Genomic DNA, 24,328 nt, shown 5'->3' on the forward strand with positions numbered 1-24,328 from the left:
ATGATGTTAAGAGTGCTCGAATTGTCAAAACTTTGTGAAATATTATACAAGTGTACCCGAAATATATTTCCCAAAAATACCTAATTGCTCTGATAACAATTCGTGCTACAACCATTATCTGAACATCATCGATTTGAAAAAAAAACCTACGCACGCACGAAAAACACCTCTCGTTTAATTCTCTCTATACCTCTATACACCTCGTTCAGGGTACAAGAGAAACACGCAAAAATGCCCGACCTTTGGTGGCAAGTAGCTGTACTAAAAGCATCGTCGCCTCGCCGCACGTGTCGAGCGCGTGTCTAACATTACACGTCTCTTTGTTCTATGATATTCGCGGGTCATCAAACACCGAAATATGATTAAAATACCATACAAGGTCACCTCGGAAATAGACTCGGCTAAACGCAACCCTCATAAATCCGCGTTAACGCTGTATAAAGGTAATTGTGGGAAAAAAAGCGCGAGCGGAAATGTTTTCCGTAGACGTTTGTCGGATTTTCTGATGCCGATTTAATCGCAACGTACCCCACCTTCAGCTCCCTTTCTTTCCATCAGTCGCTTAAAGTAAACAACAATGATTTAATATTTTCCGTGGTATAAAAACATTAACACCCTTATTGTTTCGTGTCGAGCCAAAACAACCTTTTTTTTCACCGACCTGATTATCTACAGCTGGCTGCTGTGAACATTCACGCCATCGTGTCGTACTGTTTACCTATAGATACCTGCCTGCGAGCTTTACAGTTAAGGGGTGAAAAAGTAAATTGGGAACCGGAAAACCTCTGCGAAAATATCAAACTATGCACGAAAGTTATTACTATTCAAATTGATGGTATTATTAGGTTCCTATTATTAAAACTTGATGGTGGAAAAGAATAGGGGTACGAGAAAATGTACGATGAGCCAGAATTTAGGAGGGGGGAAAGTTCAGTTCGTGTTTATTTTGATTTCAGAGTGCATGTATTGTGAAATGTAGCATGTTCAGGCCTTTTTCGCCTGTAGGCTCTTGAACTTTTCTATTTGTTTTGATTATTACAGGGTGTTCCAGAATAACCTTTCACATTTGTTTTTCTTATTACTCTGAGAGAAAAATGTTTACAAAAATTCTTTTACAACCAAAATGAAGTAGAAACATGCCGTTTTTAGACCATATATTTGAGTTTCCATTAAAAATAAAGTTTTAAAAATTTTTCCATCGAGATATTTTCCATCATTTTTGACACATTCAACCAAACATTTTTTCGAATTATTGAACACTTCTCTTCCAATCAGTCTCAACTCACGATTAATATCACCTAGAAGATGTTTTAGAGTCCTAGATTCATCCTGATACACTTTTAACTTGAGGTAACTCCATAAAAAAAATCATAGGCGGAAAAATCAGGGGATCGAGGTAGCCATTAAATTTCTGTGTTCAACGAAATTATTCAATGACCGAAGTGCTCACGCGCTAAACATATTGTGTTGGTCTCTGAATGATAGGTAGCTCCAACATGTTGTAACCAAGTAAGTAACTATACATACACTATATAATCGTCTGCCTTTCAGTTCAGGAACAAGAAACTCGTTCAACATTTTGCCTTACCCCTCACCGTTACTGTTTCATTAAACACACATGGTCCCACTACACCAAACTTAGCCACGCCCAACCAAACAGTCAACTTGGCGGAGTGTAGAGGTTTCTCGAGTATTATCAACTGATTCTCTGTACACTTGAAGCGCACATTCTGTATATTCACTTCACTGTTTAGTTAAAAATGAGCTTTGTTACTGATGAGTAAAGTAAAGGGGTCCGGGAGTCTTTATTTTTAAAAAAGGACCTCACAGTAAAAGTACACTGTGCAGCCATCTACTTCTCCAGGGCAAAAAATAACTATTGAAACATAATTCGGCATGCTTTGGCTACCTAGAACCGCCTTTACCATTCCCCTAGCTCCTCTTGAACACAGATCAGTGGTTACCAAAATGTGAAAGGTTATTCTGGAACACCCTGTACATCTGTAGTTGTTGTTCACATCTTTTTTAATCACTCTAGATGTAAGACAATATTATGCTGATCTGAAATAAGTATTTTTACTTACTTACTTAGTTCTTCAATAACAATAAACAATGTCCACGTAGATGTACCCATCTTCAATATTCATATGTTCTTCGTACAATGCTAGAGTAATACTAAGACCGGTCATTTAAAATTAAAACTGATTCCCGTAGGCTCCCATTGCGATACGTTGCTCATTTACTGCTAATAAATATGTATTTTATTGATAATCAATGAATTACAGTGCCATACCATCTTGACTGGTATGTTAAATTAAGTCAACATTAACTGGCATTATAATAATTAATGGACTATTTTAGTTAAAGTCGACTCTAACTGATAATCGACGTAACGGTAACATTTATACCTATCAATTTTGCGTCGATTTTGAACATTTTTGATCACACTTCAACACTCTTTTTTTTTCGACAGAATGTGTTTCGCTTCATTATCCGTGTGTTGATTTCAAATACATATGTACTTTCGTTGATGTGTATTAATTTTCTACATAAAGAGGAAATATCAGTATGGAAATGAAAATCTGCGAATTGGTTTATATATGTACAAATGTCGCCCTCCCCCCTCCCCCCTCCCAAATAGATTGCCGACACTTTCGTACCGATATGGAGCCACCAGCAAAAGTTTGGTCTTCTCACCAGCAATTTCAAATCACTCCAGAAAGTGATGCTATATCAACTTCGGCTGCTAAAAATTTCATCCTGTCATTAGTTCGACATTCCGAATCGATTGTGACATAGCAAGTAATCGCAAATCCAGGGCGATGGATGAAAACGTGTGGTTTTTTATACAAGTTGAAAATATAAAATTTGAAAAAAAAATTCCAAAATCGTCAATTTTTACAACAAATTGGCCAAAACTCATTTTTCACTCCTTAATAAAGTCGACCCTCGAAAAGATTGCCTCCATTTTTCAGTTAATCTGAATCTTCCAGCAAAAATTGACAACTTTGATTTTTTTTTGAAATTTGGGATTTTCAACTTGTAAAAAATTAACCCTTTTCAACCAGTCGCCTTGTATTTGCAATTCGTCTGCCTCAATCGATTTGGAATGTCGAACTTGATATGGCAGGATTTTATTATAGCCATCGAAGTTGATGATATGTCTTTTGGAGTGATTTGAAGTTGATGGAGGGAAGTCAACTTTTTCTGGAGATCTCAAATCGACTGGAAGATAGTGGAAATCGATTAGGAAAGTCGACTTTGGAATTTGAACAGAATTTTTGACTTTTATCAGTATAAATGTTTTTACTGTTTAGTGTTTATGTCGAAAATCAATTTACTTGTACTTACCAAATTTCCCCATTTTTAAAAATTCATTTAAAGAATCGAAAAATCAACTTCCGCAGCTGTAACTGTGTGAAATGCTCCAAATTTCAGCTAAATTGGAGTGAACTGGTTGTATTTGACGGTTTCCTTGTAAGGAAGAGCTATGTGCAGGTCGCTCGTCCTGAAAGAATTTTCCTCGAGGAGGATTTTTTTTGGAAAAATTTCATCTATGCCGCGACAGTTACCTTGATTAATTAATTAATCCTATGAATCGATTTTTTCAACTTTCAATAGTGAAAAATCCAACAGTGGGTGAATTTCTTAATCATCGTGCGTTGAATTTGTTTTTGAAAATGAAAAAGAAAAAAAATACCTACTTTTCCCCAAAAACTACAATTTGTATTCCTGTAGACAGACACTTGTGTAGATACTACATGAAATTCTGTATCTGCCATCCTATCTGTATTCTATAATGACCAAAAACAGAAAATTCATCGCTCATATTCAAGCCAGAACAGCCTTTCGCGTGGTTTATACCTGCAGGGCCCTTATTTTGGGTTCATTAACCAGCTTTCAAGTTGATATGAAACGTATGGTATTCTTGTAAGTATATGTAGCAAAGCTAGCAACAGTCGCATCAAAATAACTTATTGTACATAAACTTGGAATCACATTTTGAGACGGTCCAATGAATAAAGAAAAAAAAAGCGAGAAAAATATTATTGGCATGTGGGCAATAAAAAAAGCGGAATAAATCGCGGAACGTTCAAAATTACTCGCGTATATCACCTTTTTTCTGCAGGCAAAACCGGAAATTTCCGATTTATACGAATGTTACTCGTATATTGCGAATCTATAGTACTTTTCAGTGTTGCAGAAATTGGAGTTAGTTTTTTTTTTTTTTTCATTTCCCCCTCATTTCTCGATGTTCTTATCTTATTCAAGCACACACTCACGTGCAAATTCGTCGCACCAGTCATCAAGTTCACAAAGTACTTGAAACAGCGAATAGTTATGGGGGAGGAGTGTCGGGGTTGACACGTGAGAAAATTCGTGTTTCGGCGACGATGGCGAATTTTCACCATCCAAGGTTAAAAAGCGTACCTCGAAATAATCTCGATACCGATTGATTGACGTGTTTGGAATCGTGTAAACGGTTGGCTTTTCTGGGCTGCAGTACGTGGCCCGATGCGGCTTGTCGTGTTTTCGCCCAATCGATCAATTTATGTTAGCGAACCGCATAAATTATCCACTCGTGTCGCCCTCGCTTGTCTATCGATGCTCATCTTTGGTTCACCACGATTACAATGATGCTGCGGTTGTCACGAGTGATGCTGAAAAAAGCACAAGCAACGCCTTCGGAAGAAGGGCTTAAGAGCTAATGAAATTTAGCCCACTCTTTTCATCTCCATCCGTTCACCAAGCTTCATGCCGTCGAAAACTAAAGTTTGTCACAGTCGTCAACTTTTAATTACACCAAAAGCCGAGGACTTTGTAAATGGAATCGTCGTCATTGTGTATGACGCTCCTTCCTCCTCCTCCTCCCATCTTCCTTCACGCCGCCTTACTCTAGGCCTTTTAGCATGCTCTTCAAACCGTCGCGAAATAAACTTTTCAACCGAGTGTAACCATAACTCGAGTCGTGTAATGTAAATCGCTAACTTATTCTCACGTGAATTACCAAGTAAGAGTCTCTGTTCTTAGTGTGTGTTACATAAGAAAGCGGCGTGTTCTTTTTTTCGTCGACTTCTTCTCGCCTGTGTGTTTCTCGACAAGAGCTGGAGATATGTTTATGTGGATGGATTGATGTGTGACTGTGATGGTTTGTTTGTGTGAGTGACTCGTGCCAGCATATTAGCGATGTTCTCCGTGTATCCTATTCTGCGATTACGACAGGAAAAGATACGCGAGCGTGGAAGAGGAATTGGAAAAGTACACCGAGTGTATGTCATATCGCATCTGTCGTGTTTTCATTTCCCTATAGATAAGTATCGTCATTTACGTACGTATGTGCGACTTTATACCTTTCTACCCTCGTGTAGGTAAAGGTATCACAAAGGGCGAGGGTATGGAGGTAAATTGATACACGTATTTTATACGTTTTATACGCCCTGTGAAGACAGCGACAACGACGATGAAATTAATTTTCCAAGTTCTTCGCGACTTACTGTTGTGTCGACGCGATGATGGGTGAAGGTGTAAAATTCGTACGATACTTTATTTTCTCGTTGTGTACAGGGTGTTCCTTAGGTAAACGTTCGCAATGCCTCGGATTCGGGTGAACTGATCTGGTTTTGGCCAAATAAAAAACTCGTTGAGTCAACCCTTTTGGAGTAGGGAGAAGAATTCACTTACCTTCATATCTCTTCATATTGAGACTTCTGTGGATAAGCCTGATTCAGACATGACAATTGGAATCTATAATCTATCGATATAATTAAAACGATACAGCTCTAACGAGACCCATTAGTAAAAAATGTTGCCGGTAAATTATTAACAAAACGAAGTACAGTGGTGACGGAGTGAGGGGGTAAATAAACGGAGTGAATGTAAGAGAAAGGTCGACCTGCTCACCGCAAATCGACCGCAAGCAAGCTCGATAGAGTCAACTCGGCTTGAAAGGGATGAAAAGAGGATTAATACGCGTTAAACACACGCAGCTGGTTAAACAGAAAAATCTCGCCTGGAAAATTCTCCAAATTCGTACCACGCTTTACCTTACCCTTACCCTTGTGGTAGTCGTGTCGTGTTGTGTCGACTTGTCCGCATCCCTCTTCTGCAGACTCGGCAATCGGTCGATGAAATGTGAAAAATTTCCTAGCTTAATATAAAGTATACATAGAATATACCGGTGATGTGTACATAATAAAGCTTGTATCCTCGTTTCCCCCATTCCGCCTATCTTCAGCATACCTGCGAACCTTTCGCTGTATCCGTTGGAAAATAGCGTATACTACACGGTGTGCTATGCTATGTGCAAGGGTAGACTGTGACTCGAAAGTAAATATGTAGCGAAGGCAAATAAAACTGGAAATTAAAATTCTGCCTAGTCGAGTTTTTTTTTCTGTTTTTTACTGTCGTGTGAAATTGTGGAGAGTTGTGGGTGGAATAGGGTTTTCGAATTTGTTACTCATTTTGATTGTAAGAGAATATTTTTTTTTAGATGCGGTCACGAGAGAAGGGGTGTTTTGAAGATTTCTTCTTGTTTTTCGTTCGATTTGATAATTTTTTCCGTGCACAGTGAAAATTATAGGTAAATCGAATGATCATTACGATTAGGAAATTCGAAAGATGTTGGAAAAATCTGATTTTTTATACCTACTTGATGCGTTCGTTTCTTGGATAGAAAAAATCAACTCCAACAGCTGAAAATTTCACTTCAGGTTGTCTAACCAAACCATCACTACTTGGATGTCGAAATATTACATGGTGATTTCGAAGGTGATGTGCCTCAAAAATTCCTAAAATCTTGGAAATGAAGTCCAATCCACGTATTCCGTTAATGTGTCACCCCTTCACCTGTTCATATTCTCATTCTGGAATCATTTGAAATTATTTTTAGGTATGTCTGAATAAAAAATGGGCACCTAAAATTATTTCCGTGGCCTTCCCTCTACCATTCACCCCCAAAAAATGTCCCCCCAACAACAATCGACGCGAAATTGCATACCTTATCAAGTTATCAGACTATCCACTGTCAGGATTATTGTACATATTTTTGAGTATTGAGTTTGGAACTAGAATGCAAAAAATCAAAATTTCAGTAAATTTATCTAAAAAAATTGAAATTTTGTAAGAAGCCTGTTTTTGACCCTTCGAATCGATTGGATACATATCGAACCGTTTTGAACAGTTTTGCAGCCTTGGAAAATTTTTGAAAGTAGAAAATAAAAATTTCCACAAAGTTTTACCCAAAGAAGTTGGAATCCTAAAATTGACTTTGTACCCTAATTTCAAAATGTTGAGTCGTTTGAAAGAGGTTTCATGTCATTCTAGGGGCTCCATATAAACTGCTTAGATTGACTTTACCACATATAAATGCGTTTGCTGATTATTTATGGACCTCTGTAGTAATTAGACATTAGACATTATTTTTCATTTCCCGAATCAGTTTCTGTTGATTTGGAATCATATTGTATTTCTCTACCGATTTTATTATCAAAAATTGGAAAAATTTACGTCTCCAGATCAACAGAATACGATTCCGTAAGAAATTGTGTGTATTGAGTAGGTCAATAAAAAGCACTACCTATTTTCATTATTTCGTACTGGAGTACCCCAAATTGTATTGACAGCTTTCCACCTCCATTGAGTAAAGTATTTTTTTCTAATTTTTGGCCCAGATTTGATTTTGAAAAAATCGTCAGTAATCGAAGAATGTCCTTAATTCGCGAAGTTTGGGTGAGTGATATACGTATTTTTGCCTACCCGTTTCAATTTTAATCGGGTTCTCAAGATGTTCTGTTCGTTATAGGGTATCTCCATCGTTATAAATAAAAGTTTTGAAGTTTAATTTGCAACAAAAAACCGAACGTAACGAAAAATTAGCTTTTCGCTCGATTTTGAAACACTTTAATTAATTATTAAGGTAAAACATCGCTAATCAAACAGAATTGTTTGCTGTGTGCCGAGTTGAAGCGATACGCTGAATTATTACGAACGTACATAGATAAACATTAGATCCACGAAGACACAGTGAAAGTAAAATGGTGCGGTACTGGTAGGGATTTACTGATATTACGATGTGGTGTGTGAAATATTAAATCCATGCATTGATTATAGTTTATGGGAGACAGCCAGTTATTTTGTTCGTACATGCATCTGAAATGTAGGCATCGCTAGCAATTGTGTTATTCGCAATATCTCCAGTTCATATAAAACCATTGTAGAAGAAAACACTTCTTTTTAAGGTCTTTCAATGTTTTTGCCGGTCTAGTGTCTGATATGCGTTGGAAGAATTGTTACCGACTTCGAAATCGTTTGAAAAAAGAAAACTTACCTACCTACAGACAAATACTGTATTCTCGAAGGTATCGTTTTCGAACACACACCAAAATTTTCTAGGCTTGATATTAAACTGTCTATCGACGAGTACTATAAAATCTGTGAAACACAACACGACGACGCGACGTGCTAATATCCTAAAATCGTCTTAGTATTTTTGCATCTTTGGTTGAAAGAACGGCTGATGTCGCGACATCAACATTATGGGTGTCTGTTCCATTCAATTGAATTCAATCGAAATTTGGTATTGTTTACATAATCTTTACTAAACAACGACGCATAAGGTGTGAGAAACGAAGACAGGATTGGGGGTATGGAAATACACGAGTTGCTAATGCGATAACTGCTCCTTCTGCTCCTTCGTCGTCGGTATGTTGAAAGCCGATGAAATGTCTTGATTTAATATTAAAATAGCCACCGTTTGTCGTCGCCTCGCCTCGTTACCGAAATGGAACTGTTTCGCGTGTTATTATATCTATCGATAGTTCGTTGTTTGAGGAAGAATCATCATTATAGCGACGATCGGGCGACTTTGTCCTCGTCGTCTAAGTACAATGAATTCTTAATGCGAAACCAGGGCAAAACAAAGATCCCTTTGAAAGGAGGTGAGGTGAAAGGGTAAGGCATTGGTGGGAATCGACGCGTTTTCTTCTTGTGTCAATTTGAAATAGATGGATTTTCCGACGAAGTACCTACTATGTGCCACGTTAATTTTGTATCTCGTTGTTCGCATTAACCTGCATTTTAGTTCTTCACTCGTTGAAGTAATAGGTATTCGAAATACAGCTCTCGATATGACATGAAAAGGAGTGGAATATGTGAAACATTTTGCGAAAGCAGTGTTGGAATTGAAAAATTGATTTAAAACTGAATTTGTAGTATAGATACTATAGATGCACTTTAAAAATGCTTGTTAAGATGTAGAGAGGGACAAAACCTCGAAAAATAAAATGGAGTGTGTAAGAATTTTGGTGAGTAATTATATAACTATACTGAGTATAGTACATAAATACCTAAGTTAGAAAGCTACCTATGATGAATACAGAGTTTGGAGTTTGCGTTAGAAGGAAATGCATTTTATCCAGATTCTTCTGACATTGCTGTTCTGTTCGCCTTCCGCCTTCGTATATGGATTGGAAAGCCCACAGATGAAGAAATGAAGAGGAAACATATTCAAAAGGTTATGGATTTTTGTAATTGTCATTCATTCTGAAAATTCGCTCTCATGAACTATACTTAATTAATTTTAAATGTTTATGCCGCGAATCCTAGTTACGAATTTTCAAATATTTCGAAAAGTTGGGAACATTCTTCAAAATTGTAGTTTGAAAAAATTTCCAAATTCATGACATTTGATCTGAATAAGACGAAGGTTTAGAATTTGCGTTATGAAAAGAGGAAAGTTTTCTTGTTCAGTATCTTACAATTTGAACATTTAATGTGAGTAAAAACACAAAACAAACAAAAATTACTTACTTACATATTGAATTATTAGTCTGTGAATTGGTGCTGGAATTTTATAAGCTCTCAATAACATTCTTTTGGCAGTAATTCTGTTCTCATCTGATCCCGCAGTGCAGGGATTTCCTTTTGCATTACTGGCGTAGCCTATGAGAGTGAGTTTCTGAAATGAATAAAAAAAAATACAAAAATCTATGACTTTTGAATCAGCTTTTCCCTCTATTTCTTCAACTGTGCACTTCTCAGTTCGCATTAGGAGGATGAACGATCATATCAAAACAATTTTAACAAAATTCACTTCCTTCTGACGCAAACGCCAACTCTTCACTCACCATTATGTCAAACTGAGTCAAGTTGAAAGTCGTACAATAGTTTTTTTTAAAAAGTGAACGAATCCATCGCTGCCTCTGCTGTCTAGAAGCCAGGCAATCATGTCTACTGGGGCTCCCTAGTCAGTGCGAGTTACATAGTTAGGGGGCGAAATTTCTTGTATGTATCTACTTCAAATTTATTTCTCATTACATATATGTAATTGTTCAATTTTGAATAATTTTTTTTTCTAGAATAACAAATAACGGAAACACTTCGATCGAACCGAAAATTTTATTTTACTAAAAAAAATGACTTGAAAGAAAAGGAATACAATGGTAAAACCAAAACTCTTAAATTCTAATTACCTAATTTAGTAGGTAATTTCTACTTAAACATTGAAATTATTGAACAGACTTCGTTCTTTTTTGATTTTGATCTTTAATTATAATCATGGGGATTTGGCTGGATCATTCAGAGAACTGCATACATTGTATTTCTTCGTACGATGCTGCGATGCTACGACTGCCATCGATTAGAATAGAAATTCGATAATTGATGCCATTAATTGGACATTTTTACGTAATTCTGCCTTTTGATGGGTTTTTTCCAGCACGACGCGACGCGGTCGCTTCATGTAATTTGGATAGCTGGTCTGTTTTGGTTGTCAAATCGTCGATTTGATTAAGGAAAAATTAAAATGTAATAATTTTCTGTCACATAAAGAAAAGCATTCACTTCCATAGTGATTAACAACTTTGAGTCAATTTCATTGCAAAACTCCTTTAGGTGTATAGTTTTGAATATTGAAGGGGGATTCGATTAAAAGTTTTTGGGGGACCTCCAACAGACCGTGGACAAATTTTTGCCCTCCTAATTTGAACTATCACTTTTCTACCACGCTTTAAAATTTTAAAATTTACATACATTGAAAATTTAAAGAAAAACAGGTTTTCTGAACATTTTTCTGAGGTTAACTTATTGACTGTTATATCCATTTAGAATAGTCAGAAAATCATTTTTGAGTTTTTTTCACCCTTCCATTTGGGTTTTTGCTTTTGCATGATTTGCAAAAGTTATACAACAATTTTGGCCATATTCAAAAGTTGTGTAAAGTGACCTGAAATGGTGAAAAATAAAAAAAAAACTGTTTTCTTAATTGTAAATGGATATAATGTAATCAATTACCACAAAAAAATTTTTTTTTGAAAAAAACGTTTTTTGTTTTTTCATGTAGGTAAATTTTTTAATTTGAAAACCCTGTAGAAAAATTATGGTTCAATGGTTTAAATAATTAGGAACTCGAAATTTTTTCTGTAGTCTTTTGAGCCCCTTCCCGCCCGCCAACCTCCCAAAAAGCCCCACTCTAGTGATTTTCCACATTAAATTCTAATTCACAAAACTTCATCTTTCCTAGAACAATCCCAACTCAATTCTCTCATCTCAAAATTGTTAGAATTATGATTCAGTTTTGAGATGTTGAAGCCAAAGACGGAAAGAAATGCGCAAAGATTAAGATAACAAAATTTGAGAAAAAGACAGGATTCGTCTAGCTGCTTCAAATACCGCTTGTCCCTCTTACATACTTTATGAGTAGATATCTTCTTATGTATTTGACCGCCAAAGGTTAATTTTTCTTCAGCTAACAGCTGCTAGCAAACACACCATTTAACCCTTACACCTATTCGCTCGAATTTCTGGGTATTTTTTTCAACAGTATATGTGATGGTCATACATACATGGCATGCTCAAAGGATTCACACGGCCATGAGAGGATGATGATGGAATATACCGATAACGCTAATGAGCATCGTTACGGCTGCATTTGCTTTGAAAAAGGAGCAAAAAAGTTTCGTCGTCGTCCACCGAACGTTACTTTTTCTCATCGTTTTAGTCCTTTTTTTTCTCGTTATTTTTAGTGTACGTAGCACACTATTGGTTTCGAGACGATTCTCGAAATCTACTTTACCCTACAATGAATGTTATCGGAGATGAGTAGAGTTACGAGGATGAATCTAATGTAAGTAGGTGCATCTTGAAGAGGAGCAGTGCACATCGGTAATCAAAATTGATTTGGCGCTACTGGTAATAATATAATTACCTACTACTTAATTAGTAGGGGTAACATTTTCCAAAAAAAAAAGTAAATAAGGAGACCAGGTCGGCTTTTCTTTGATAGATTTTATTGGTTGAAAAATAAGTCACGAAGTAGGTGATAAATTTAAAATTCGAAAAAATAAGGTACCTAACTACCTATGTACTATGTAGGGTAGGTATTATTATAAAATTTTGAATAAATGAAAGAGATAACCACATATTTAGAAATGTTCTGAATCCCAATGCAGGTGGTTGAAAAATTAATCACGTAGGTTGGCGATAACATTCATTTCAATTTTTTTTGGTGGAATTTGAAATTATTCTGAATGAATTTTTTGGAGTAATTTTTGAATAATTTTTTTTTGGTAGTAATTTTGGATCAATATTTTTGTAAAGCGATACGCTAATGAAATGGCCAACTTGCTAACGAAGCGACTAATTAATCTAAAATGATTGAAAATTAACTAAACAAATCGACTAATCAACTTAAAAGAATTGAAATTTTAAAAACAAACAATACCACTACTCACACTCTTGTAGCTAAGCTTCTAGTTTAATTTTTTTTTACCACGTTGCGCGCGCTCGTCTTCGTGTTAGAATGCGCTCTTTTTCTTTTTCAAATGAAATTACGTTCATTACTGGTAAAAATTTCCAACTTTCCGATACAGAGCCAGAGCGAGATTATGGTACAAGAAAGAGTAAAATTAATTTCCCTGTCGAATCCGATAATAATTATTTATAAAAGGAGCATCGCAGCGCGTCGTGTACTGTAATGTTTCTCTCTATCGCGCTCGTTTGTGTAATTCAATCAAAAATTCAATTTTATAACGTAAAATGGCCGAGCTTGTATCTGGTAACATTGGCACGAAATAAAATACGCGGATAAATTTACCTATATAGCTCGACGAATTGAAACTCGTTCGTACATCGTCGTTGTTTCATGTCGCACAAACTCGTCGAATAATATTAAATTTCTATCCGATATTTCAACGTTTTTCAATCCGAAATGAACGAGGACGACGAATTGAAATTACAAAATTATCGTACTCACGCGTGCATTCGACAATGAATCTTGGGATGCTGTAGTGTGAAAAATTGTTATGCTCGTAATAACCGAGGTTATTTTTTCTCGTGATGGAGTGTTTTTTGGAAGGGGGGCTAATGGGTGATAAATAAAGGATTATTATTAGGGCAACCCAAAATATGCTCTCATTCAAGGTAAAATATTCAATATATATTCGATTTTTTGAGGTGAAATATTCGACAAAAATATTCGATTACCCCTAAAATATACGAAAATATTCGAAATCAAATTTGGTATCGTTTCACTCGCCTTTACAAGCACATTACAAAAATGGCTACATTGTTGGGTTTTGTTTCCTAAATCACATGAACTATTCGCAATTTCGCAAAATGGAACAAAATTGTTGAATTAAAATTCTATTTTGATCGTCAAAAAAAGAAAAAAAATCTAAGCTTGATTTAAAATTCAATCTTCATCATCATTTCATCAATCATCAATATCATCATCATTAAAAAGAACCATTTTTTTCATCTTCAACATTCTGTGAAAATGACGTTTCCTGTGTTGCGATTCTCAAAATGCAAAAGTTTCCAAAATATTCAAAAATATTCAAAAATATTCGATAAATTGCAAAATATGTGGTAATTTTAGACAAAAATATTCAAATAGCAATCAAATATGCGAAAATATTCATTTTAAGGCAAAATATTCGAAAATATTCGAAATGAAGTAGGTCTTAAATGAAAGGCAATTTTCTGAAACGTAAAATGATTTTGTTACATTTGTAAACGGAGTGCAACAAAAAAAGATTCAAAAAAATATATTGGGTTGCCCTAATTATTATATGGATGTGTGTGATGGGTTAATGTAGAAGATGGGATTGTGGGTTATGCATATTTGTGTGTTTAGGTGTGAGAGTGTTGATTTAATCCAAATTAATTTGTGTCTTAATTTTTGATTTTATCTGACGATTAAACTAACATAAATTCAAAATGACTCAGGAATTGGAACACCGCACCGTCAGGAAGTGTTTGTCAAACCATGTAAATTTCAAAGCCAAGTTGAGCGAAAACATTAAGAGAAAACAGAAAAGCACCTAGGTATAAAGTTATAGGTATGCAGAGATAGCTTTCATTTCGAATGGAAAAAAATCACCATTTCAAATTGAACGACTCCCACAGTATGAAGATCAAACACCTCAGCACCAAACCTCACCCTTATTTACTCATCGTCACGTTACCCACGTTCGAATTTCTTCTACGAAGAGTGGAATTTTTCAAAAAAATATTAAAACTCGCGCCAACACTTCGCTATATTAGTTCTCCCTCCTTTTTTTCTTGAATTTTTGAAATCTCCAAACAAAATTACGTACCTTGGAAAGTTAACTCGACTTGAACTTCGTTATTAGAAAAATACACGCGAACGTGCAACAAAACTAAGTAAACGTACGAAAACTTTTAGATGAATAAAAAAAACAACAAAACAAATAAAATAGTTTTATTACATCTCGTTTTTCCTCTCCTCTTATGGTATAGAGAGTTTGCTACAAACCAACAAAGAAACGAAGCTTTCACAAAGAATCAAAAGTGTGAAAATTGATGTTAATCCTATAGTTTTTTTTTATAGGTTCGAAGGTTCACAGCTTGGTGAATGGTACAAATTGAATGTTCATCATTTTTGAAAAGTAATTTGGGCCTCCCAATTCATCTTGATTCAACACCAATTCAGAAAGATCAATATTTTTGGCTTTCTGCAGCATGACTGGTTTCAGATGTAGGATTACTTACCTATACCTCATCTTCAGATTTTCCTTTTGCTCGTATTTTAAATAATTCAGAATATTCTTTTGGATCAATGTAGGCCTAATATTTACTTCAATGATGATTTACCATGAACTCAATTGAGATAACATTTAGAACTTGAAAAAAAAGCTCTACACGTAGGCAATTACCAGCATAAAAAAAATACAACCTTAAACTAAGACTAGCGATTTTTAGTTGTTTTTGGTTGCGGAGTAGACCCGCTGGCGTGGTATGCATTTTGAACAGCTATTTTTGGTTGTGGCGTGGACCCGCTGGCATAATACATATTTTGAACATTTCCTGGAGGTATTTGTTGTGGATCATAAATTGGAATATTATTAGGTGGTGGTTGAGCATAAACAGGAGCAGGAACTGGTCCAGGGCCTGGAGCAAAACCAGGAGCTGGTCCAGGGCCTGGAGTAAAACCAGGAGCTGGTCCAGGACCTATTTGATATTGCTGATTATAAATTGGTATGCTATTAGGAGGTGGCTGGCTGTAAGTAGGGATGTTTGGAGGTGCAGGAGCATCATAAATAGGTACATTAGCCGGATACGGTTGATTAACCATGGCATTGTTGGAAACATAAGGTGCTGGACCAGCAAACGAATTAGGTGGTGGAAACGCTGGTTGCAGAGGTGGTAGTCCTTGTTGACCGGGTGGAAATGCATCTTGAAACTGAGGAATTGCTTGTTGACCAGGAGGATAGGCATCTTGACCAGGAGGAAATGCTTGTTGATCAAATGCTTGAAAATATAGAGGAGGTTGAGCTGGAGGATTTTCCGGATACGGTTGCTGAAATTGCTGATTGACTGGAGGCCCGAAGTAATTTGGAGGAGGTTGATTGGGATACAAGTCTGGAGGCTGCTGCCTTGGATATAATTCTTGGGGTGGCGGTATTGGAGCCTGGGCATCGATAGGTATTCGAGGAGGTGCATATTGTGGAACATTGTAGTATCTGGTGTCCTCTGGAGGAGTATTATAAACGTAGTATCCGTTGGGTGTTTCATCTTGGTATCTTACTTGATACGGAGGGGGTTGATACTGACTGTATACTCCGGTAACCTGCATTGGTTTATCTCGTACAACATCAGGTACAAGGTTGGCTTCAGGAGGTCTGAATGATCCAGGATCTAACCCAGATCTCAAACGATGATAGTCGTAAGACCTTTGCACTTCTTCAGGCGATGGTCGGTAGTATTTATGGAATAACGGGGATCGGGGGCCATATTGGCCAACGCTGATGACAGCAGATTGTAGAATTTGAGTCGGGGGTGAGCCACCGCCGCCTAGACTAGCTGGTGAAGGGAGATTATAAGGTGATGCGATGTTTGGCACAAAGTTGAAGTGATCATCTCCGATAGGGTTTACATCGCGTCGATTATTTAGACTTTTCGAGCTGCCGTTTTGGTTTGGATTTATTGCTTGGTTTCCTACATTGCCATTGGATACGACTTCGATGTTGGGTTGGTGAGCTGGAGGATTGGGTAGTTGTCGTGGTTGAAACTGGAAATAATGATTGGCTGCTGAAGCTTGCGACCCTGGTTCACCAACTTCTGGATATTCCCTGTAAAATTTGTAAAGATTGATTTTCAAGAAACTTTTATGTCAGGTTGCTACAAGAAATATGTACTATTGATGATAGGGTTGTCCATATTTGAGTGAATGATTTCATTTTTAGAAGATCTGGAGTACAGTGTAGGTAATCAAAAATCAAGCTGGAAGCTCCAGAATGACATGAGAACAGTGAACATCAGTTCCAGGACAAATTTCTATCATTTTTACTGGATACAAAATACTTATTATTTTTTTTAAAGTATGAATTTCCAAAAATGTGAAATTTGTCTTCGAAGGAAAAAACAGATGGAGGGGTAAAGGAGGAAAATGCAAAAATTTTCAAATATGAACAACCCTAATCATTACTCATACCTATATCCTTTATCATCCGATACATAATGCATAACTTGCAGAGAACCTTTTGGATCCAAAGTTGCATAACTTCCTGATACACTCCCATTAGTATGTCGTTGCTGATGATGATATCGTAATCCAGCTTTCACGTTTAAATTAGGCCCTTGATTACTTTTACGATTACTCGAGTTGTTATTGATAGTTCGTTTATTGCGATCGCCATTTTTATCATTGGTGATTATTTCAGTATTTGTGATAACAGTCTCTTCAGTCTTTATATCCTCAGTTACACTACGTTTTATTTTCCTAAATATCGGATCTTCAGGTTCAAGATGGATCATGTACTTGATGGGTACCTATTAAAAATGTCGAAGTATCGGCTAAGTATTGCATGATTCATTAAAAAGTCAACGGGTAATTTAATCGATGAATGAACTCACAGAAAAAATATTTGATCGTATGTCCAACCATTTTTGCAATTTTGGTTCAGAATTGGTAATCGCACAGTTGGTGAATAAGAGCAGAAATGTTACGATTATGAACATCTGAAAACAAATTGAATTTTTTTAAACATTACATTAGAGGGGCCCTTATTTTTTAAGTTCAAATTTTATCACTCCCAATAGCTAAGTAGATTTGTTCATTTTTCTCAGAAAAAAAAAATTAGATCGAAAAATTTCATTTTGATACAGTGTTTTTAACCTTGCCCAAGGTCCTTTTTTTCTTATGGCAAAAACGTTCTTTCTTTTCCAGTATTATGATTCAAAAAATAAAAATATATACGTATGTGTGCTGTGCTTGCTGCATTACAATGTGTTTTGAAATTTGGACCTAGAGTGGCCATGGAGGGAGATGCCCCCATTGAGACCAAAATAAAAATGAATTCAAGTAGTATGGGTACCTTCTAGCTGTCAACTTTTTGGATTATGTAATTTAAAATTCCAAGCATTTTTTTGAAAATCGGTCTACTTGTATGATAAATTTTTTTCTGTCCTAAAAATTCAGAAAAATATCCAAAAAACTATCAGTTCTGTTTTTTTATTTTTATTTTTATTTTCTATAGTTGAAAGTGAAACCAATAACTGACAAGAATCGATTTTTCAATGTGGAATTCGAAAAAAATTGTGAAAAATTTATTGATTTCCAGTTTTTAAAAGATTGAAAAAATCTATTATTACGGTTCGATCAATCAATTCCCTCAGGGCCTCAAAAATTTTAAGAGGCATTTGAATTGAGGGAGACTTTAAGACCCCCCTCCCAATCCAGCCAACACAAGTTTCCTATGCTCTAAACACAATTGGAATAATTTATTGCTACTTGTAATTCAACAAATAGTTGTAAAATGGACGAATTTTCATCGTTTTGAAAAATTTGGGCAGCAGAAACCTTGTTTTCTAAAGAAGTCTATGCGATGAACTGATGATAGAACATACGAACATAGGTAGTCATTTCCAAAATGTTGGTGACATTGCCGTCTCCCCAACATTCGTCATCATCTTACCTACTTTGGCTTTTCAATCGAAATCCATCTGGAATTCGGCAAATCATAAGGTGAAAAAATCGGAGCATATGCCCCCCCCCCCCGATTCTCTTTAAGGAGTTCTACAGGGTCGAAATTGTGCTCCGGTGCTTAGTTTTCATTGATATTTCGGTATACTAGATCAATTAAAATTACAAAAATACTCATTTTCAAAATTTGGGGGGCATTCAACACCCTCATTTTCTTTTCTTCTCTAAGTCTGTCTCAAGTCAAAACTTTTTAGTTGAAAAAATTTCAGAAATTCGACAATTTTTTTTTAAAATTTGATCTCTTCTTAATTTACCTACAGGAAAATATAAAATGAAAAGTACTTTCGATTTCATCCCTATTTTAATTCGCATAAGAAAAGAAAATGGGTCTTGGGGCACGAATTGAAAACAATTTTTTTAGTTGAAATTTTCATAATCTTATTTTTAATTTGGGCGGGGGGGGGGGGGGATAAACCAATCTAGCTATATTTGGAGCGATTAAATTCGAAAAAGAATTTTCCATCAAAGATATAGTCTAGGTAAAGAAATCTTGAGTGATTACTTACTATGAGCAATGCATATCTAGTCACTCGACTTGATTTACGAGTAAGATCGGTTCGAATTAATAAGCATTAAGCATCTTACCTATGACAAAACGAATTTTTGTATCAACGAAACAAAAATCATCCAATTGAAATTCTCATGACACAGCGGTAATTATTTTCACATTATCACACAATAACAATAAAGTTATACGATTTATCGGTCAATATTTCAACTAGTAGGTATTAACCGAACGCATGTTTTAATTGTCCGATCATAACTAAATAATATTCAGCAATTTCGGACTTTCTAACCTCACATGATCTGCAAGGTCATTAGTAAGAAAAATCCACCAGAAGTGTGCAATTGTTCACGCTCGTATATCCAACGAACCGATTACAATACATATGTAGATAGGTATATAAGGTATAACATACCTTACAAATCTATCTGGACAGCCTCCGCCTCCATGCCGAAGAAATTGTACTTACGTGTATGATTTTTGGATTAGGAACGATGATCAAATTTTACATATGTTCAGTAAATGTGGATACTTTTCCTCCGAAGGACACCTCACACCTCGGATTATTTTTTGTGACCAAAACTCTGGCGGTAAACGGTGTTTCACTCCAACAACGAGGCTCTAAATGGTACATACACATAGTTAGTCGGAAAACGTGCGTTGATGTTTTAGTAGGAAAAACTCCAGTCTCCATCATTACCAAATAGCCTTCACGGTTCATTTCAATTTGTCAAGTATTATGCAACGAACAATGTTCGACCGAGAATGGCACAGTTTTGCGACTACAACGCTCCCAAATGCACATAGTAACACATAGTCAGAGCTGTCCAGTTATATTTACAAAATAGTTGCGTTTCTCTAGCTGCCATTCACTAGGATGGAGGACAACTTCGCCAGCGCTCTAATATTGGTGCATACAATTTTTAATGTAAAAAATGCATTTTTTTTCGATTGTTCGCGAGTTCGGATGCACTTTTATGTTATTTCAAATTAAAGACAATGAAATTCCCTACCGATTGATGTTAAATTTTTATTTCAATTATGTGTTCAAAATACGTTTTCAATGTTGTATGATTCTATTTATCGATTTTTGCATACTACACATGTCAACTTTGAACTAAAAATACTCGAAATTTTCAGTGAGCACATGTGTGTTTGAAAAAACCAGTGTTTGGAATTTCCTTCTTTTTAAATTTAATTTTTTTTTGGAAGCTCTATTTTTTTACCGTTCCAATAATGTTCTCGAAGTTGGAAAATTTGGGAGAAATAGCCCAAAATCAGCTGCGGATGGTAAGTATTGAACTTTCAACTTGAATTACTCAAAATTTTCGGTGGAACACATGTATTTTGATAAAGCAAAGTGTTCGTAATTTTATGCTCTTTTTAATGGGTTTTTTACCCAAAGCTCTATCGTTTACCGTTCAAAAGTTCTTGAAGATCGAGGTTGCGGAAAGAGGTCACTGATCAACAGGATAACAGTTATGACACAATTTGACCGTTTTTGGCAACTTTTGACCTTCAAGAACTTTTGAACGGTGAAAGGTAGAGCTTTGGGTAAAAAACCAGTTATAAGAGGATAAAATTACGAAAATTATGCTTTATCAAAATATCTATGTGTTCACTGAAAATTTTGACCAATTTTAGTTCAAAGTTCAATACTTACCGCCCACAGCTGGTTTTTGCCTTGTTTTTCCAACTTTAAGCTCTGGCGCTGTTTTGACAGTGCCCTATATCTATTTGAGCTCCCCTCCCTCTACTTCCTAGTTGGTACTTCTTGTATAGCATGTTTATCTGCTTATAAGAAATGAGGGAAAATACCAAGTCTCAGGTGTTGAAAGTACAAATGTGAAATAACGCAGTAGAATGACCTTACGATAAATTGGACGGATTTCTATATCCTTCTCCCCGCCTCTGCAGCTTCCACGAAGGGGAATCATTTCAACGTATATAAAGACATGATACGTATTATTTCATTGGTCCGCTCGCTTAGCAGTAATATTGCTAAATCCCGTTGGAAATTGTTGAATTTCTTTCTCGCAACTCTTTCTGCAGTTAATTCATGAAAATATACCCTTGGGGTGTTTTAATTAAAAAAATAAATAAATAAAAAGTACGAAATCCAAAAAAAAAAATCAAAGCGACTGTGCGTTTTGCGTATCGTGTCGGTTTTTTAGCCCGAACCAAATTTTCAATTCAGCGACCATCAAAAGAATATTAATATCGTAAACATTAAAGTCTCCGTTTGGGCGTAATTCAAATTACTACTCGAATTGTATAGTTACAAAAAAAAAATCATTAAATTCTTCCATTTGAATAACTAAACCGTGCGGTTGTTTTTTTTTCTGGTGAGTTCCCTGGTGAAACAAACAAAAACATGAAAAAAGGTACCTTTGTGGAGTATATTAATTTCTTGTCGCTCTCCGGGTGTATAGAAAATTTTTAACATATGGTATGGTCTACGGTCTATACAGTATACACGGTCTCGTGTGTATTTATACGATAGTATAATTAGTAGATACGTCGACAATTATTATACGTATGGTATCGCGTTTACTCTATATACTCGATTGAGAGCCAAGCCGCGTTCGTAGATATAATTATATCAACTAACGAGAGCGTAAATTATACGCGTGAAATTCGCGTTATTTGACTCGTAGATATACAAGTTCACATAGACTAACACCAGCACACATGTGTCCCGTACGATAAATACCAATTAATTGATTCGCGTTCGCGAAAATTAAACTTTGTATGCATGTACCGCGGCCACAACACAATAAGTGAGGGGTTCAAGGGATTGGTTGGCTTTTTAGCGCAAATATCTATACTCGGGTATAGCGACGAGTTGTGTGGTACATTGGTAATGGTATAATAGTACGTATAGTATTCGTAAAACGTACACTATGTATTTGTATGCTTGGTAGAAGAGTTAGAGAGTTGATATACAGAGGCTAACTATGTAGAAAAGCTTAAGAGAAGAGATAAACTCTTTTTAAATGCGAAATAATTTCCAAAACTTTTCTGGAATTATATCGTTAATGTCGAATACATTTACGATTCCAATTTAACCGCGTAGCCACCGTAGAAAAGCCTTATCGTCGAGCTTTTAATATGCCTTTACCAATAAACCAATTGTAATCTTGGGGGCTCTCTTAGCCGAATCGATTGATATTCAAATTCTACTCGGCTCTGTCGTTCTCTCTGTCTCACGCAGTCTGCTGCTGGTTTCCTATCTCGCGTTTGCCATTCTTTATAGCAAAAGAGTTTTATCTTCGGTCGATGTCAAGCTCGAATCGGGTGTCTTTTCAGTTTGTAGAAGTTTACTTTTTTTGAGTGAAGATACACTTGAGAATGAGTGGTGGGCAGGATATTGCAGTTTCCTAACTGAATAATGTGCTGAGAGATGAGTCGTATATGGGTTTTTAAGGTAATGGTGGTGTTTGTGTTGGCACGTAGCTTATTGTTAGGTATGCGTTTAACAGAGAGCTTAATAATAGTTCAAGGAAATTATAAATTTTATCCGGACTAATTGATACTGTTATTTTTCTCACGTCAGGTGATTTTACCCTTTCTTCAAAATACTCTACTGCAACGCGCTTCCCTCGAAAGTGAAAAAGTAAAACTGAAATTTATATGAAATATGGACTAATGTTGTCAGAATGTACGTTATCTGAGAACGTTGGATTCAAATTTTTGGATCTTGGATGTTTTAACACCGGCAATCCTGCATGGATAGTCACCAAACTCCTGGCGCCTTGTTTGACTATTTTTGGGGAAATTAGATGGAGAATTGGATGAAAAGTTGTAGGCGAACCTTGAAAAGACTGCAGAGAGAATTTGAGATCCTTGATATGAACCACCACTTTTCAAGTGGGGTTTCAAATTTTAAAATGTACATACTTACATTGCGAATTAAAAATAGAAATTTTTCGAAAAAAATTCGTTGATGATGATTGATCATAAGTGAAAGCTACAGTCTTGAAAGTTAGAATATCGTTTTTAGAATTTTTTCACCTATTTTAGGTTTTTAGTTTTTTTTAAAAAATGAATTTTGAATAAGATCTAAAATTGTACTGTTTTTTGTAAATCATTCTATAACGCCTGGAAAGGTGAAAACAATTTTAAAACTTTTTTTTTCGCTTCCAAGTGAATATAATAATATGATCAATTATTGGTTTTCAATGTTTTTAAAATTTGAAAACTGTGTTGAAAGTTGATGGTTTAGGTCGGTGATTCAAAATTTTTTCTGCAGTGTTTTGAGCTGCCCCTGCAACTTTTCATTGAATTCGCCCTTCAATTTTCTAAAAAAAAAATCAAACACGACCCATCCTAACGTATCTACAATACTACGAGTACCTACAACCAACAAAAATCAACCAAAAAACAAGCAATCAAAATTTTTATTTTTTATCAAAATTGCATGTTCTATTGTTCTATGTTTGCTAAAGAATCGTCAAAGAAGAATCCATCCTACCTTTGTTTCAACTCTTAAATTTCATTTCTTTATTCGGTGCCATGCACATTTTTGTTTTTAGAGACTCGGAAGGAGGGGGGGGGGGTACGAAAAAATGTGGTTTTTTACTTGAAGTTGAATAAAATTAGCAACAAAAAAATTACTATTGGGAACTTGGAAGTGTGTGAAAGAAATATGAAATTTCGTACCTGCTATGTATCTAGTATAGTACCTACACCGTACACGGATCCATTTTGTTATAATATTTACCACAGAGGAATCTGAGATGTCCAGTGGTGTCTGGGGTTTGCGTTCTCCTCTGTAAATTTTGGCGCCCCTTCCCCGTGATTCAGTTTTCGGTTCATATCTTTTCAATTAATGATCCTAGATGATCTACCTAATATTTCTTATCATATGACACCCACATCATCTCTCTAACCTCGAGCTAGTGGACCAACATCCAATCAAAAAAAAGGGGTTTTTACCAAAGTCATTTCTTAAGGATATTTGAAATCTTTCTCCAAATTGAAATGCAGAAATTTTTAGTTACGAGTTCCTGAACCTTCCTAACAAACGTTCTATTTGCGATCATGGTGATGAAATGTTCAAAATGCATGATAATTCATCACTTTTTTACTTAATTTGTGAAAGTTTGAAAAAAACTACACCAAAAAAAAAGTGAATTGAGATGCCTAATTTGATCGAAATGACTCCATGAAGTGGGACAATCGAGGTATGTTTCGTTTTAGCTTCCACCCAATCTGTTTTGGGAAAAATGACCCAGTTGTAAACATTGTATTGGAGATTCTGCGTCGACCTACGGCAATTGCTTCGAAATCCAAGACCAGTTTCAAAGTTCTACTGGGCG

The 24,328-nt window shown here is 35.8% G+C and overlaps 2 protein-coding genes across 2 annotated transcripts in view; one reads left to right on the plus strand and one right to left on the minus strand.

Annotated features, from left to right (window-relative positions):
- kcc (solute carrier family 12 member kcc) overlaps positions 1 to 24,328 on the plus strand; it is a 650,839-nt gene that overhangs the window by 59,647 nt on the left and 566,864 nt on the right. The window lies entirely within an intron of this gene.
- LOC135844622 (uncharacterized) lies at positions 14,705 to 19,617 on the minus strand. Its single transcript, XM_065362862.1, has 4 exons — positions 19,088 to 19,617; positions 17,374 to 17,478; positions 16,952 to 17,289; positions 14,705 to 16,589 (listed from the first exon to the last, which is right to left on the minus strand). The coding sequence occupies exons 2-4, from the start codon at positions 17,476 to 17,478 to the stop codon at positions 15,206 to 15,208; spliced, it is 1,827 nt and encodes a 608-aa protein (XP_065218934.1). The 5' UTR covers positions 19,088 to 19,617; the 3' UTR covers positions 14,705 to 15,205.

The sequence above is a fragment of the Planococcus citri genome, chromosome 4 (genome assembly GCF_950023065.1).
Source record: "Planococcus citri chromosome 4, ihPlaCitr1.1, whole genome shotgun sequence".
In the NCBI taxonomy this organism is placed as follows: Eukaryota; Metazoa; Arthropoda; class Insecta; order Hemiptera; family Pseudococcidae; genus Planococcus; species Planococcus citri.